The sequence below is a fragment of the Cnephaeus nilssonii genome, assembly GCF_951640355.1.
Source record: "Cnephaeus nilssonii genome assembly, contig: SCAFFOLD_245, whole genome shotgun sequence".
Taxonomy (NCBI): domain Eukaryota; kingdom Metazoa; phylum Chordata; class Mammalia; order Chiroptera; family Vespertilionidae; genus Cnephaeus; species Cnephaeus nilssonii.
The window spans coordinates 2501-15161 of record NW_027645472.1 but is presented as its reverse complement, the minus strand read 5'-3'; the positions used below and the strand labels follow the sequence as shown (position 1 = coordinate 15161).

Here is a 12661-nt window from a genome sequence, read left to right as displayed (position 1 = left end):
GAGCGCGTGGCCCCGGCGGCGGTGGCGGCATGTCGGGCAGGAAGGACTGGTCGGCGCTGTCCAGGTGAGCGGGGCGCGGGGCGCGGGGCGGGGGTCGTGTCCGCGGGGCCTGGTCTTGCTCCTCCGGGGCCAGAATTGGGGCCAAACTGGGGAGCCCTCGGGACAGGGTGGGGTTCCTGCTCTCCCTCAGCCTCCTCTCCCCCCCTTGGGGGGCTGAGGCCAAACCCGGGGGGTGGGGGTTGGCGGGGGGCTGGGGAGCCCCCCATCGCACCTCCCAGCTCTGGGGGCCCGGGAGGTGACCGGGAGGGGCCCAGCCTGGGGTCCGGGGTGGAGTCCGCCTCACCGCTGGGTTTGGGCAGAATGTAGACTGTCCCCGGGCAGAGGGGGGGGGGGGGGGCAGGGGAAGGGAGAGGGTGGGTGGGAACCATCCCCGGGGCTGATGAGGTTGAGTCTGAGAATGGCATTCTGGGTGCGTTTGGGCTGGGCGGCCTCAGGGGAGTCGCAGTCCCTCTCTGTGCTCGGCTTTATTTGGGAGTGGAGCCTTCAGAGGGTCAGAGGAGGGGGGCTGGTCTCTGAGGCAGCACCCCTCCTGGGGACCCCTCTCGGAGCTGCCCTGCCCCCCCACAAGTGCCCCCCTGAGCCCCTTCACCTCCTTACCCCCAAGGAAACTGAGGCCCAAGTAGCTCAGACCCAGTCAGGCCCCTCCTCCTGGGACCCGGGGCTCTAACCGGCAGGAGGTGGGCACTGGGGTGTTACAGCTGCGCCTCCCAGGCCTTTCCCATTAAGGTGCCCCAGATCCCCTCCCCCTCCCCCTCCTCTTGGAGGTGGGGGTACAGAGCTTCTCGGGGTCTCGGGCTCTGCCTCCCCCAGCCACTCACTCCCGAGGAGGTGGGGGAGCACAGTTGCACGGCAGCCCGTGTGGGGGGACCCTGGGTCTGCGGGGCAGCGAGGCCCCAAGAATGGAGGGAGCCCAGAGTCTGGGAGGAGCCGGCTGTCAGAGGTGGGACACACCCCAGGGGAGGTATGCGCTGCGGGTGGGGCGGCCGCGTGGCCTTGGACTCTGCCTGTGGGTCACTGTGCCTGGGCTGCACGTGGGTGTGTCCTGCTCTCCCAGTGGGCATACCTGTGCCTCTGTGTGGGTGCTCACACACGTGTGCAGGCATGTCCATGGCATGTGAAGTGGACATACCTGTGCCTCTGCATGGGTGCGCACACACGTGTGCAGGCATGTCCATGGCATGTGAAGTGGGCATACCTGTGCCTCTGTGTGGGTGCTCACATACATGTGCAGGCATGTCCGTGGCGTGTGAAGTGGGCATATCCGTGCCTCTGCATGGGTGCGCACACACGTGTGCAGGCATGTCTGTGGCCTATGGAGTGGGCATATCCGTGCCTCTGCATGGGTGCGCACACATATGTGCAGGCATGTCTGTGGCCTGTGGAGTGGGTGTGTCTGTGCCTCCAGGTGCATGCTCACACACACGTGCAGACATGTTTGTGGCATGTGGAGTGGGCCTATCTGTGCCTGCAGATGCGTGCTCACATGTGTGTGCAGGCATGTCTGTGGCCTGTGGAGTGAGCAGGTGTCTGTGTGGGCGGCAGGTTCCACTGTTGCTGAGCCTGGGACGTGGGGGTCCGAGCAGGTTCCGTCCGAGTGTCGACGGAAGACCTCAGCGTTGGCCGTGCGCCGGGTGAAAAGGTCAAGCCAGACCCGCTTCCCAGGGACGGACGTGGCTTTGCGCGCCTGCCTGGGGGCGTGTGCGCGGTGGGCGCTGCGGCCTCCCAGCTGGGCACGGGGCCGGGCCTGATCTTGTCCCCCGCTCGGAGGGAGCCGGTCCAGCTGGGCACGGGGGCGGGCCATTCCCACGGCGCCCAGGCGGGCTGCGGAGGCATCCTGGACGGGGCCCTCTCCACCCCGCCCCCCCCCCCCCCTGCCCCAGCCCCGGCCCTCGGCGAGCCCGTGGGCAGCTGCCGCCAGCTGCTGTCCTGACGCGGCTCCTGCCCGGCTCCCGGGAACAAGCCTCGGCGGCGGGGGTGGGGGGGTGGGGGGGGCCCTGAGTCACTCAGCCGTCCCTGGGAGCTGTGAGGAGGCTCTGACGTGTGTGGCCCCGGTGGGAGCTGGGAGCTGGGAGCTGGGGGCCCTTCTGCCCCCCCCCCCCCCGGCACGGGGTGGAATCCAGACGCTCCGGCCCCGGTGCGGGGGCTGCGGGGAGCGGCTGGCGGGGTGCCTGGTCAGCAGCCTCGTCCTTCCCTCCCTGGCCGCCCGTCGTGGGCGAGGCTGGGCTGGGCCGGCTGCGGGGGGTGAAGGTGGATCGGAGAACTCTCGGCGCAGCAGCGCCTGGTTAATCATTCTCCCGCCCGCCCCCCAGCGGCCCCCCCACCTCCTGGGGCCGCCCTCGGGCTCCCCGGACACCTGTCCCCGGACCACCAGGGCCAGGAGGGGCCTCGGTGCCCCCCCCACAGGCGACCCTCATGGTGTGCAACCCTCAGGGGCCCAGGACTGGCCCAGGGTCACCCGGCCAGTGGCTCTCTGTTCTCTCCTCACACGGAGCCCCTGGGGCAGCCTTCACGCCTGCCTCTCCTTTAAAAAAATATTTTTATTGATTTTGAGAGGAAGGGGGAGGGAGAGGGAGAGAGAGAAACATCCATGAGGAGAGAGAATCATGGATCGGCCGCCTCCTGCACGCCCCACACTGGGGATGGAGCCCGCAACCCGGGTGTGTACCCTGACCGGGAATCAAACCGTGACCTCCTGGGTCATAGGTCGGCGCTCAACCCCTGAGCCACGCCAGCCGGGCTTGCCTGCCTCTCCTTTACCCAGAGCAGCCGGGGGTCGCAGCCCCACAGGGCGGCAAAGAGGGGTGCGTGTCCCCCAACGAAGGTGGGGCGAGGAGAGGGGTGTCGCGGGGAGGGAGTGGCCGCCCGGATGGTGGGAACCCCGGGCCCCTCCCTGGGCCTGGCCTGGAGCTCCAGAGCCCAGTGGGTTGGCCACTGGGTTTCCCCAAACCTGCTCTCCCGGCGGCTCCTCGGCTCCGCCTGTCCTGGGCGGGGAACCCCACGCTCTCGGGGGCACCCCAGGCCCCGCTCCTTCCTCTTCGCCGCTGTGGGCTCCGGGGAGGGGGCGTCTCCCTCTGGGGGTGGCCCGACCCGCCCAGCACTCTTTTCCGGCGTTTGGCTTTGAGATTCTGTCCTGGGATAGAGTCCCAGTTCCTTTTTATTAGCTGGGCTCTTTATTAAAAAAAAAAAAAAAGCATTTTAATTGATTTCAGTGATGAAGAGAGAGAGAGAGACATCCATGATGAGAGAGAATCACGGACCGGCTGCCTCCTGCACGCCCCACACTGGGGATCGAGCCCGCAACCCGGGCCTGTGCCCTTGACCGGGAATCGAACCCTGACCTCCCGGTTCACAGGTCGACGCTCAACCCCTGAGCCACGCCGGCCGGGCTTAGGTCCTACCTTTCGTACCCTTTTCCACACTCAGTGCGTGTCCACACGGACTGCACGTGGGTTCAGCGCCCGTGGCCACCTGTAGAGGGCGCCCCCGAGAGGCCGCGGTCTCCCCAGCCCACGGGCTGCCGTCGGGGTCTCCTGGGCCTCGCTGACCTCCCCCCCCCCCCCGCCCCCCGCAGCCTGGCCCAGCAGTGGAGCCTGGAGGACGAGGAGGAGCAGCAGCGAGAACGCCGGCGACGTCACCGGAACCTCAGCTCCACGTCGGACGAGGACCGGCCGGCCCGGTCCGCCCCGAACGGAGGGCGGCCGGCCTCCGACAGGTGCGGGTGGGGCCCGGGGGCGCCTCCTCCGCGGGGCGACGTCTCAGGCAGCAGGAGGCCTTCCCCGGGGGACGCGGCTCGGGGCGCGAAGAGGATGATGGTCCAGCCCCCCTCGGTCCCCACTGGACAGGACTCCCTCCGCCCTTACCGTCCCCCCCGGACGGGCACCAGGCATCCATTCCCAGCGGGACGAACGGAGGCAGAGCGTCCACCGGGGAAGGCGACCCCCCTGGAGGGGCAGGGCCGGGACTTGTGTCCACTCGGCCAGGCTCTGAGGCTGTCCTGTCCCCACAAACCCAGCCTGTGGCCCCCAAACTCAGACCCTCCAATCCCCTTCGGAGGGATGGCTGGTCTGGCCACCCAGCTTTGGGGTGTGAGGGCCAGGAAGAGAAGGGCCCAGGGTGTCCCCAATGTCTCCTTATTTTTTAAAATAAAAAAAAAAATTATTTTTTTATTGATTTCAGAGAGGGAGAGAGAGAGAAACATCCATGATGAGAGAGAATCATGCATCGGCTGCCTCCTGCACGTCCCCTACTGGGGATCGAGCCCCCAACCCGGGCATGGGAATCGAACCCTGACCTGGTTCCTAGGCTGACGCTGAGCCCCTGAGCCACGCCGGCCGGGCAGGGTGCCTTGTAGACATGACACCTCGGACGCCCTCCATGTGATCCTTATCTGAGTGATGGTGGGGTGTGGGGTGGTCAGGGGAGTCTCTCCCACCTCAGACGCCATGCCCTCTGACCCTCCCACCCCCATCTTCTGGCCCAGGCTGCCCAGCGTGGAGGAAGCCGAGGTGCCCACAGCGCCGCCCGCGGCCCCCCGAGATGAGGGCGAGGAGGTGCAGGCCATCCTCAGGACGCGGCGGCAGCGGCGGCAGCGGCGGCAGGGCATGGAGGCCACGCAGGGCCCCGTCCACGAGCGGCTGGAGGCCGAGGAGGGAGGGGACAGCCTGGGCCCCGGGCAGCCCGCCCGGCCGTCCCTCACACCCACCGAGGAGGCGGCCGCCCCCCCACGCCGCAGCCTGAGCCGGGAGCGGCAGGCGCCCCGGGCCCGGGCGGAGGAGATCGCGGCCGCCCCAGAGCCAGGGGCCAGGCAGAGGGGGGTCCTGGAGAAGCCCCCGGGCGCAGAGCAGAAGCCCGCCGGCCCGGAGAAGACGCCGGGGCGGGAAACGAGGCCGCGCGCCGTGGACACCCCCGTGGTCGCCGCCGAGAGGAAGTCGGTGCTGGCGAAGACGGACGTGTGGGAGCGAAGGCCGAGTCCGAGTCCGGCTGGAGCGGGCGCCCCCGGGAAGCAGCCGCCCCCAGGGAAGGCGGCGGGCGCGGAGAGGGGGCGGGTGTCCGAGAGGGCGCTCATCTTCGAGAAGGCGCAGGTCTCAGAGACAAAGCGGGTCCCCAAGAGGGCCGTGGCCTCGGAGCAGCCCCAGGCCCGGGAGAAGCCTCAGGCCAAGGAGCAGCCCCAGGCCCGGGAGAAGCCTCGGGCCAAGGAGAAGCCTCAGCCCGAGGATGAGCCTCGGCCCAAGGAGAAGCCTCAGCCCGAGGATGAGCCTCGGCCCAAGGAGAAGCCTCAGCCCGAGGATGAGCCTCGGCCCAAGGAGAAGCCTCAGCCCGAGGATGAGCCTCGGCCCAAGGAGAAGCCTCAGCCCGAGGATGAGCCTCGGCCCAAGGAGAAGCCTCAGCCCGAGGATGAGCCTCGGCCCAAGGAGAAGCCTCAGCCCGAGGATGAGCCTCGGCCCAAGGAGAAGGCCCAGGCTCGGGAGCAGCCCGTGGCCAGGGGAAGCCAGAGAGCGAGGCCCCTCTGCCGCCTGCCCTCGGCAGAGCCGGGGGGGTGCGCCCCTCCGACCGTGGCCTCCCGCCTCCCGCCCATCACGCTCCAGGTGGGCAGTGCCCCCGCCCCCCGTCCCACCCAGGTGCCGGTGGCTCCCTTGCCGCCTCCCGTCCCCCCAGCTTCAGGCTGGCGTGGGCCGGGTCCTCTCTCTCTCTCTCTCTCTCTCCCTGCTCCCCGTCACCATCAGAACAGGGGACCCCACGGCAGGGGCCTCCGCTGGGTCACGGGAGCGGATCCTCACCCAGGCCCTGGACTTCGGGGTCCCCCCACCCCGGAAGTTCCCCCAGCGGCTGTGCCCAGCGGCCGGGCTCCAGGGAGCAGTGTCTCCCATCCCCACAGCAGAAGTAGGCCCAGAACCTTCCCCCCCATGGCCCCCCACTTCCGCCCGCAGCTTCTTGGATGGGCTGGGCGACCCGGGGTCCCCGCGGCTGCCTGGGCTCGGGGCTCGGGGCTGCCCAGACCGCCTGCGTGACGCGCCCCCTCCGTCCAGGTGAAAATTCCTAGCAAGGAGGAGGAGGAGGAGGATGCCTTCTCGCCCACGGGGGCCACCTACAGCAGCTCCCTCCGCAGGTCCAGCCCCAGGACCATCTCCTTCCGGGTGAGCGTCCCGGGCGCCGCCGGCCTGTCCAGGCGGGCCCGGCCCAGGGGTCGTGGGTCCCGGCCCAGGGGTCGTGGGTCCGACGCCAGGAGGACAGAGCGGGCCTTTGGGGTTCCCCTGGTGGCCCCCCGCAGAGGAGGCGGGGTTCCAGGAGGGCAGGTTGGGCCCGTGGTCGGCAAACGGCGGCTCGTGAGCCACAGGCGGCTCTTTGGCCCCTGGAGTGTGGCTCTTCCACAAAATGCCACGGCCTGGGCGAGTCTATGTGGAAGAAGTGGCGTTAGGAGAAGTTTAAGTTTAAAAAATGTGGCTCTCCAAAGACATTTCCATCGTCGTGCTGTTGGTATGTGGCTCTGTGGGCTGATGAGTTTGCCCACCACTGGGTTGGGGAGTTGGAAGGTGGATATGGACACACATGAGCGGCCCCACCTGGTGGTGCAATCCGGAACTGCAGGGAGAAAGCTGGAGGCCTCCACAGGGCTCATGGGCAATGGCGGAGGGCGGGGAGAGGGGGGTACAGACAGGACAGCAGGTGGTGGCAGGTACCCCCAAAACACCTACAGGGGCCCAAGGAGAGGCTTTCCCCAGACTGGCCAGGTGGGGGCAGGTGTCTCCTGGACAGGACGGGGACCCTCATGGAGGTTTGGTGGGGAGCTGAGCCGTGGAGGGTGGGAGGTGCGAGGAGGAAGTGTCTGAGAGGGGGGCCCCTCCCTTGAGGGGGCCGTGGCCTCCCTGGGACCCCCTGTCACCCACGCTCATCAGTGCCTTTCTCTCTCCTTCCAGATGAGCCCCCGGATCAACAACGCGGAATCCACCCTCACCCGCAGGTCAGGGGCCGGAGGGCCTGGCTCTCCTGAGGGGTCGTGGTCAGCCTGTTTGCTGAGCCACAGGGCGCATGGCGGCGGGGGGGGGGGGGGGGCAGATGGCGAGGAGGGTCGGGGACGGACGTGTTGGGGGTAGAAATGATGGGACCAGGGCGGGTGGTGGGGAGCTCTGGGCCTAGGGAGGGGAGGTGGGGCCGCTGGATCCTCGCCCGGGGATGGAGGTGTGCACCCCTGGTCTGCAGGGGGGGCGGGGGGCAGGGCCTCACCTGGTGGTCTCATCCCGTCCTTCTGCCCGGCAGTGCCAGCGTGAGGCTCCCGGTGAAGTTAGGCGAGAAGCTGGAGAGATACCACACGGCCATCCAGGTGGGCCCCCGAGTACCCAGAATGCCCCTGGTCCTGCGGGCAGGGGCGGGGGCCCCCCGAGGGTGAGGGTGAGGGTGAGGGTGTGGGCTGCCCTGGCCTCCTGGCCGCCTCCTGGGTCAGCCTGTGCTTTTCTCTCCCCAGCGGTCAGTGTCCGTCAAGTCCCCCGGCTCCACCCGCACCGAGGTCTTCGTGGCGCCCGTGGGCGTGGCCAGCAAGCGCCACCTGTTCGAGAAGGAGCTGGGGGGCCAGAGCCCCAGCCGAGCAGAGCCCGCCTCCAGCCGCAGGGTGAGGGGCGCGGGGCCCCCGAGGCCTGAGGTCCCCACACCCACAGCCGTGGCCCGGGCACTGCCCCAAAACGCCGTGTTTTCCAATGTCCATTTAAAAAAGTAGATGTTTTTATGGATCTCGGGGAGGAAGGGAGAGAGAGAGAGAGAAACATCCCTGAGGAGAGAGCATCATGGACCGGCTGCCTCCTGCACGCCCCACACTGGGGATGGAGCCCACAACCCGGGCCTGTGCCCTGACTGGGAATCGAACCCTGACCTCCTGGTTTATAGGTCGACGCTCCACCACGGAGCCAACCGGCCGAGCTGCGTGTGTCCATTTGGCCGAAGCTGCCGTTGACCTGAGCCCCACTTTGGGTCCTGAGTCCCGGTCCCTGCAGCTCCCGGGGGGCGGGGGCCAGTGGCCCTCAGGTCTACGGGGCGCTGCTGGGGGACTTGGGGGGGTTCTGTCCTGTCCCTGACCCCCCGCCCTGATGGAGCCCCTCTTTCAGGAGAACCTGAAGCTCTCGGGGGTGGTCACCTCGAGGCTCAACCTGTGGATCAGCAGGACCCAGGAGTCGGGGGACCAGGACCCCCAGGTACGGTCCCTGCCTGGCCCTGACCGTGGGCCTGTGGGTGGTGGGATGAGGGGTCGGGGGGGGGGCCCAGGTGTGAAGGGGGTTTTCCAGGAGTGGATGGTGGGGCTGGGTCGAGGCCTGTGGGTCGGGGGGCAGCAGAGAGAAGGTGCGGGGCTGGAAGGGGGAAGGGCTGAGGGCCCCCAGCCCCCCTGCAGGCCCCATAGTCCCCAGTCCCCTCCCCGATGCCCCAACCAGGAGGCGAAGAACGAGGCGGCAGCCACCAAGCGGACCCAGTGGGCGAAGAGAGCGAGCTCCACCCTGGATGCCGAGGTGAGGGCAGCGGGAGGGGACGCCCCACACCCGCCCCGCGCCCGCACACACTAACTGGCCTGCAGTCGCCCAGTCCCAGTACCCAGAATGCCCCTGGTCCTGCTGTCAGGCTGGGGTGCCCCAACCTCAAGCCCTGGTCGAGGCCCAGCTGGCTGCACCCCCTTAGCCCTGTGAGCTGCACCCCCTTAGCTCTGAGAGCTCCACCCCCTTAGCCCTGTGAGCTGCACCCCCTTAGCTCTGAGAGCTCCACCCCCTTAGCCCTGTGATCTGCACCCCCTTAGCCCTGTGAGCTCCACCCCCTTAGCCCTGTGAGCTCTACCCCCTTAGCCCTGAGAGCTGCACCCCCTTAGCCCTGAGCTCCACCCCCTTAGCCCTGTGAGCTGCACCCCCTTAGCTCTGAGAGCTCCACCCCCTTAGCCCTGTGAGCTCCACCCCCTTAGCCCTGAGCTCCACCCCCTTAGCCCTGTGAGCTCCACCCCCTTAGCCCTGTGAGCTCCACCCCCTTAGCCCTGAGAACTCTGTCCCCTTCAGTCCCACAGACTAGGGGGCTGGGCCCTGGTGGGTGTGGGTGTGGGTGTGGGTGAGGGTGAGGGTGTGGGTGAGGGTGAGGGTGTGGGTGAGGGTGTGGGTGAGGGGGTGGGGGTGGGTGTGGGGGTGGGTGTGGGGGTGGGTGAGGGGCTTGAGCAGAGGACTGCCTTCCTGTGCACACCCCCTCCCCGCCCAGCCCAGGACCCTCTCTCGCTGACGGTCTCTGTCCCACAGGTGTGAGGCGATGCCAGGCAGCTGCACGTCCCGCCTCCCTCACGCCAGCCCTGCCGCCGCAGCTGCGCCCTCACCTCCCCGTCGCCCCGACCCTTTTCTGCCTCCGGACCTGGGCCCTGCACGTCCGGGGGCTCCGGCAGCTCCTTCCTGGGCGGCCCCGGGGCGGGTGCCAGGCTCCGTCTCGTCCCACCGCGGGCACAGCCGCCCGGGACCCACGTCCGCCCTTGGCCTGGGATTCTGTCCACGCGGCGTCTCTGGCTCCGGCTGCTGCAGGGCCAGGCCCCCCGTCCCGTCCGTCCGCCCCGCTCGGGTCTCCCCCCTCCCCGGGCCCCTCGCTGAGTCCCTGTTCCAGTCCTCGCACCCCCGCCCGCCTCGCCCGCCCTCACCCTGCAGCTCAGCCTCTGTGCCCCCCTCTGTGCTCAGGAAAGATGGATAAACTCGTTCACTCTGGTGTCAGCGACTGAGAGCATTCCGCCCATCGACCCCCCTGGAGGCTCCGCTTCCTACGGGTCGTCCGCACCGTGTGTGTGTGTGTGTGTGGCGTGTGTGTGTATGCATATGTGTATGTGTGTGTGTGTGTGGTGTGTGTGTGTGTGTATGGTGTGTGTGTATGTGTGTCTGTGTGTGTGTATGATGTATGTATGTGTGTGTATGTGTGTGTGGTATGGGGGGGAGAGGGTGTGTGTGGTGTGTGTATGTGTGTGGTGTGTGTATGTATGTGTGTGTGTATGTGGTGTGGGGGGAAGAGGGTGTGTGTGGTGTGTGTATGTATGTGTATGATGTGTGTATGCGTGTGGTGGTGTGTGTGTGTGGTGTGTGTATGTATGTGTGTGTGTATGTGGTGTGGGGGGAAGAGTGTGTGTATGTGTGTATGGGTGTGTGTGTGTATGTGGTGTGTGGGGGAAGAGGGTGTGTGTGTGTGGTATGTGTGGTGTGTGTATGTATGTATGTATGGGTGTGTGTGTGTATGTGGTATGGGGGGAAGAGTGTGTGTGTGTATGTATGTATGGGTGTGTGTGTGTATGTGGTGTGGGGGGAGAGGGGTGTGTGTGGATTATTTTGGCTGGGGGGGTCCATCATCGTTTTCCTAGCAGCCCCCCCCTTCCTCACACGAATCTGGGTTGCATCCTGTTGTCCTCCATCGTGATTCTGGGGGGCAGACCTGCCAGCCCCCCTCACACACACTCTCCCAATTCCAATCCCCAGCACCGTGGCCCCTGGGAGCGTGGAGGTCCTGGGCCATCTGAGAATCCAGGCCGAACCAACCTCCTCGGATATTCAATAAAATATGTTAAAAAAAAGGATCTGAGGGCCAAGGGGCCAGGGCGCGGGGCACCACGAGGAGGAGCCGGGTCGGACGAGGGGCCCTGCTCGGCGTCGGGACGGGGCCTCCAAGAGCCCGAGGCCCAGGGGAGAGTCGGCTCGGCGGCCACGACACGTGGTTCCCTCCGCTCGCTCATTCCGGTGGCACACGGGACCCCGTCCCTCCCTCCCTCCCTCCCTCCCAGCGGACAGCCCGGCCCCGTCCCTCCCTCCCGGCCAGCGGACAGCAGGGGCCCCAGCCCGGCCCGTGGGTCTCAGGGTCCAGCAGGCTCAGCAGATCACAGTTTCATTTAATTGATTATTATTATTATTTTAAAATAGATGTTTACTGATTCCAGGGAGGGAGGGAGAGGGAGAGGGAGAGACAGAAACATCCATGACGAGAGAGCATCATGGATGGGCTGCCTCCTGCACGCCCCACCCCGGGGATCGAGCCCGCCACCCGGGCCTGTGCCCCGACTGTGAATCGAACCCTGACCTCTTGAGCGACACTGGCCGGGCAGCTTCATTTTAAACCCCTGGGGGGGGGGGTGGGCAGCGGTCCCCACGCAGCCAGCCGCCTGTCCCCGAGCCATGGCTCACGCCTGCAAATTCCTTCTCCCCGTCTGACCTCCCGTAGGGCCCTTCAGGGGGCGGGGAGGGGAGGACTTGGGGTCACGGAGACCCGCTCCGCCGATCAGCGTCCTCACGGGCCGCAGCCCCGTGTCCCGAGGAGGCCGCTCGGCCACGAGGAGCAGCCAGGGAGCGGCCTGGGGGACGCCGTGCCCTCCGGACACTGGGGAGTGTTGTGGGGGTGGCCTCGGCCCCCAGCCCTGCCCCCCCCCCAGCCCCCGTCCCGGGCCCGGCCTCTGGCAGCGGCTCTATCAGGCTGTCAGGAGGGACAGCTGGCTTCTGTCCCCGGCAGATCTGTCGGGTTTTAAATAGCGCGTCCACAGCTGGACCACCGCATGGGCTTATATGGTCTGAGCACCAAGCCCGCCGGCCTGTCCCTGGCACCTGCCCCCCCCCCCGAGCCCCCAACACCCCCGCCCCCCTCCCCCGCACATTCCTCTGCCCTGGAGGCCCAGCCCCCCCACAGCTTAAAGCCCTGCCCGCCCGGCCCTCGCCCAGTCCCTGCCCGGCTGAGAAGGCACCTTGCTCTGTCCCGTGCGGAGGTAAGACGGTGGGGGGAGGCGCTGAGGCGGGGCCGGCATCCTGGCCCCTCTGTCCGTCCGGCTCTGCCTGCGTCCGCTCTGGGGGCCGTGGGAGTGGACGGAGGTCCGTGTTCCCTCCACGAGGGGCCAGGCTTCCGAGGAGGGGACGCAGGGACAGGGTTCCAGAGAGCCGGGCGGGGAGGTCCTGTCACGGCGTGTGTGAGCCCAGCTCGTGGGTTAGAGGGTCACCCCTGAGTCTAGCTCCCCTTGTCGTCCCCCCCAACGCACCCGCAGGGAAATCTCCCCCTGGTTCTGCAGCTTCTCCTGCGGAGAAAATACGTGGGGGAAGGGTTGCCTGGAGGGTCAGGAATGTCAAAGGCGTTCCAGGCCCAGGGAGTCCCTCCTCTGACGCATCCTCTGGGGCAGAGGGGGCATTTGTGGGGATCAAGTTGCTCCCTGCCCCTCCCTTCCGCCCCCAGCTGCCCCCGCCCCTGCCCCTGCCCTGTCCCCTGGCTCCCCCGGGGGGGGGGGGGCTGACAGCTGCAGTGAGGGCTGTCCCAGCTGTGTCGGGGACAAGGGCTACATTCCTCAGAAGCTCAGCCGTTCTGCAGGATTAGAAATTGAAATGCGTCCATTTTACAGATCGGTCGACCGAGGCCCAGAGAGGTTAAGGGGCTGAACTAGGGTCACACAGCAAAAACTCGGTTTTCAAAACCCACCTTTGGCCCTCACGGCCAGTGTTCTTTTGGCTTCAGTCCCCAAGGACGTGGACCCTGATCTCTGGGCGGTGGGGCAGGTGGGGCAGGTGGGGCAGGAGGGAGGAGAAGTGGTTTCTGCTCTGGGCGGGGTTTTGATTGCCTCCCAGGCTGCAGCCCCCAGCTCAGCCTGCCCCAG

The 12661-nt window shown here is 67.5% G+C and overlaps 1 protein-coding gene and 1 long non-coding RNA gene across 2 annotated transcripts in view; both read left to right on the top strand.

The window, feature by feature from the left end:
• The first annotated feature begins 6 nt into the window (after nucleotides 1–6).
• Nucleotides 7–9753, top strand: LOC307096619 (ladinin-1-like). The gene is made up of 10 exons (XM_079800924.1): nucleotides 7–64; nucleotides 3632–3772; nucleotides 4541–5645; nucleotides 6087–6194; nucleotides 6975–7018; nucleotides 7315–7378; nucleotides 7520–7663; nucleotides 8154–8240; nucleotides 8475–8549; nucleotides 9312–9753. The coding sequence occupies exons 1-10, from the start codon at nucleotides 30–32 to the stop codon at nucleotides 9315–9317; spliced, it is 1809 nt and encodes a 602-aa protein (XP_079657050.1). The 5' UTR covers nucleotides 7–29; the 3' UTR covers nucleotides 9318–9753.
• Nucleotides 9754–11802: 2049 nt separating this feature from the next.
• LOC307096618 overlaps nucleotides 11803–12661 on the top strand; it is a 3208-nt gene continuing 2349 nt past the window's right edge. The window contains exon 1 of the long non-coding RNA XR_013813301.1: nucleotides 11803–12661. This exon is cut by the window's right edge and continues 600 nt beyond it. This is a non-coding gene — a long non-coding RNA (uncharacterized lncRNA).

What these genes read in the sequence shown, in the direction of transcription:
- LOC307096619 (XM_079800924.1), top strand. Translation starts at nt 30, where the DNA reads ATGTCGGGCAGGAAGGACTGGTCGGCGCTGTCCAG. An exon ending in CCAGGACCATCTCCTTCCGG is followed by an intron (nt 6,195 to 6,974) that starts GTGAGCGTCCCG and finishes CTCTCCTTCCAG; the next exon opens with ATGAGCCCCCGGATCAACAA. An exon ending in AGCCCGCCTCCAGCCGCAGG is followed by an intron (nt 7,664 to 8,153) that starts GTGAGGGGCGCG and finishes CCCCTCTTTCAG; the next exon opens with GAGAACCTGAAGCTCTCGGG.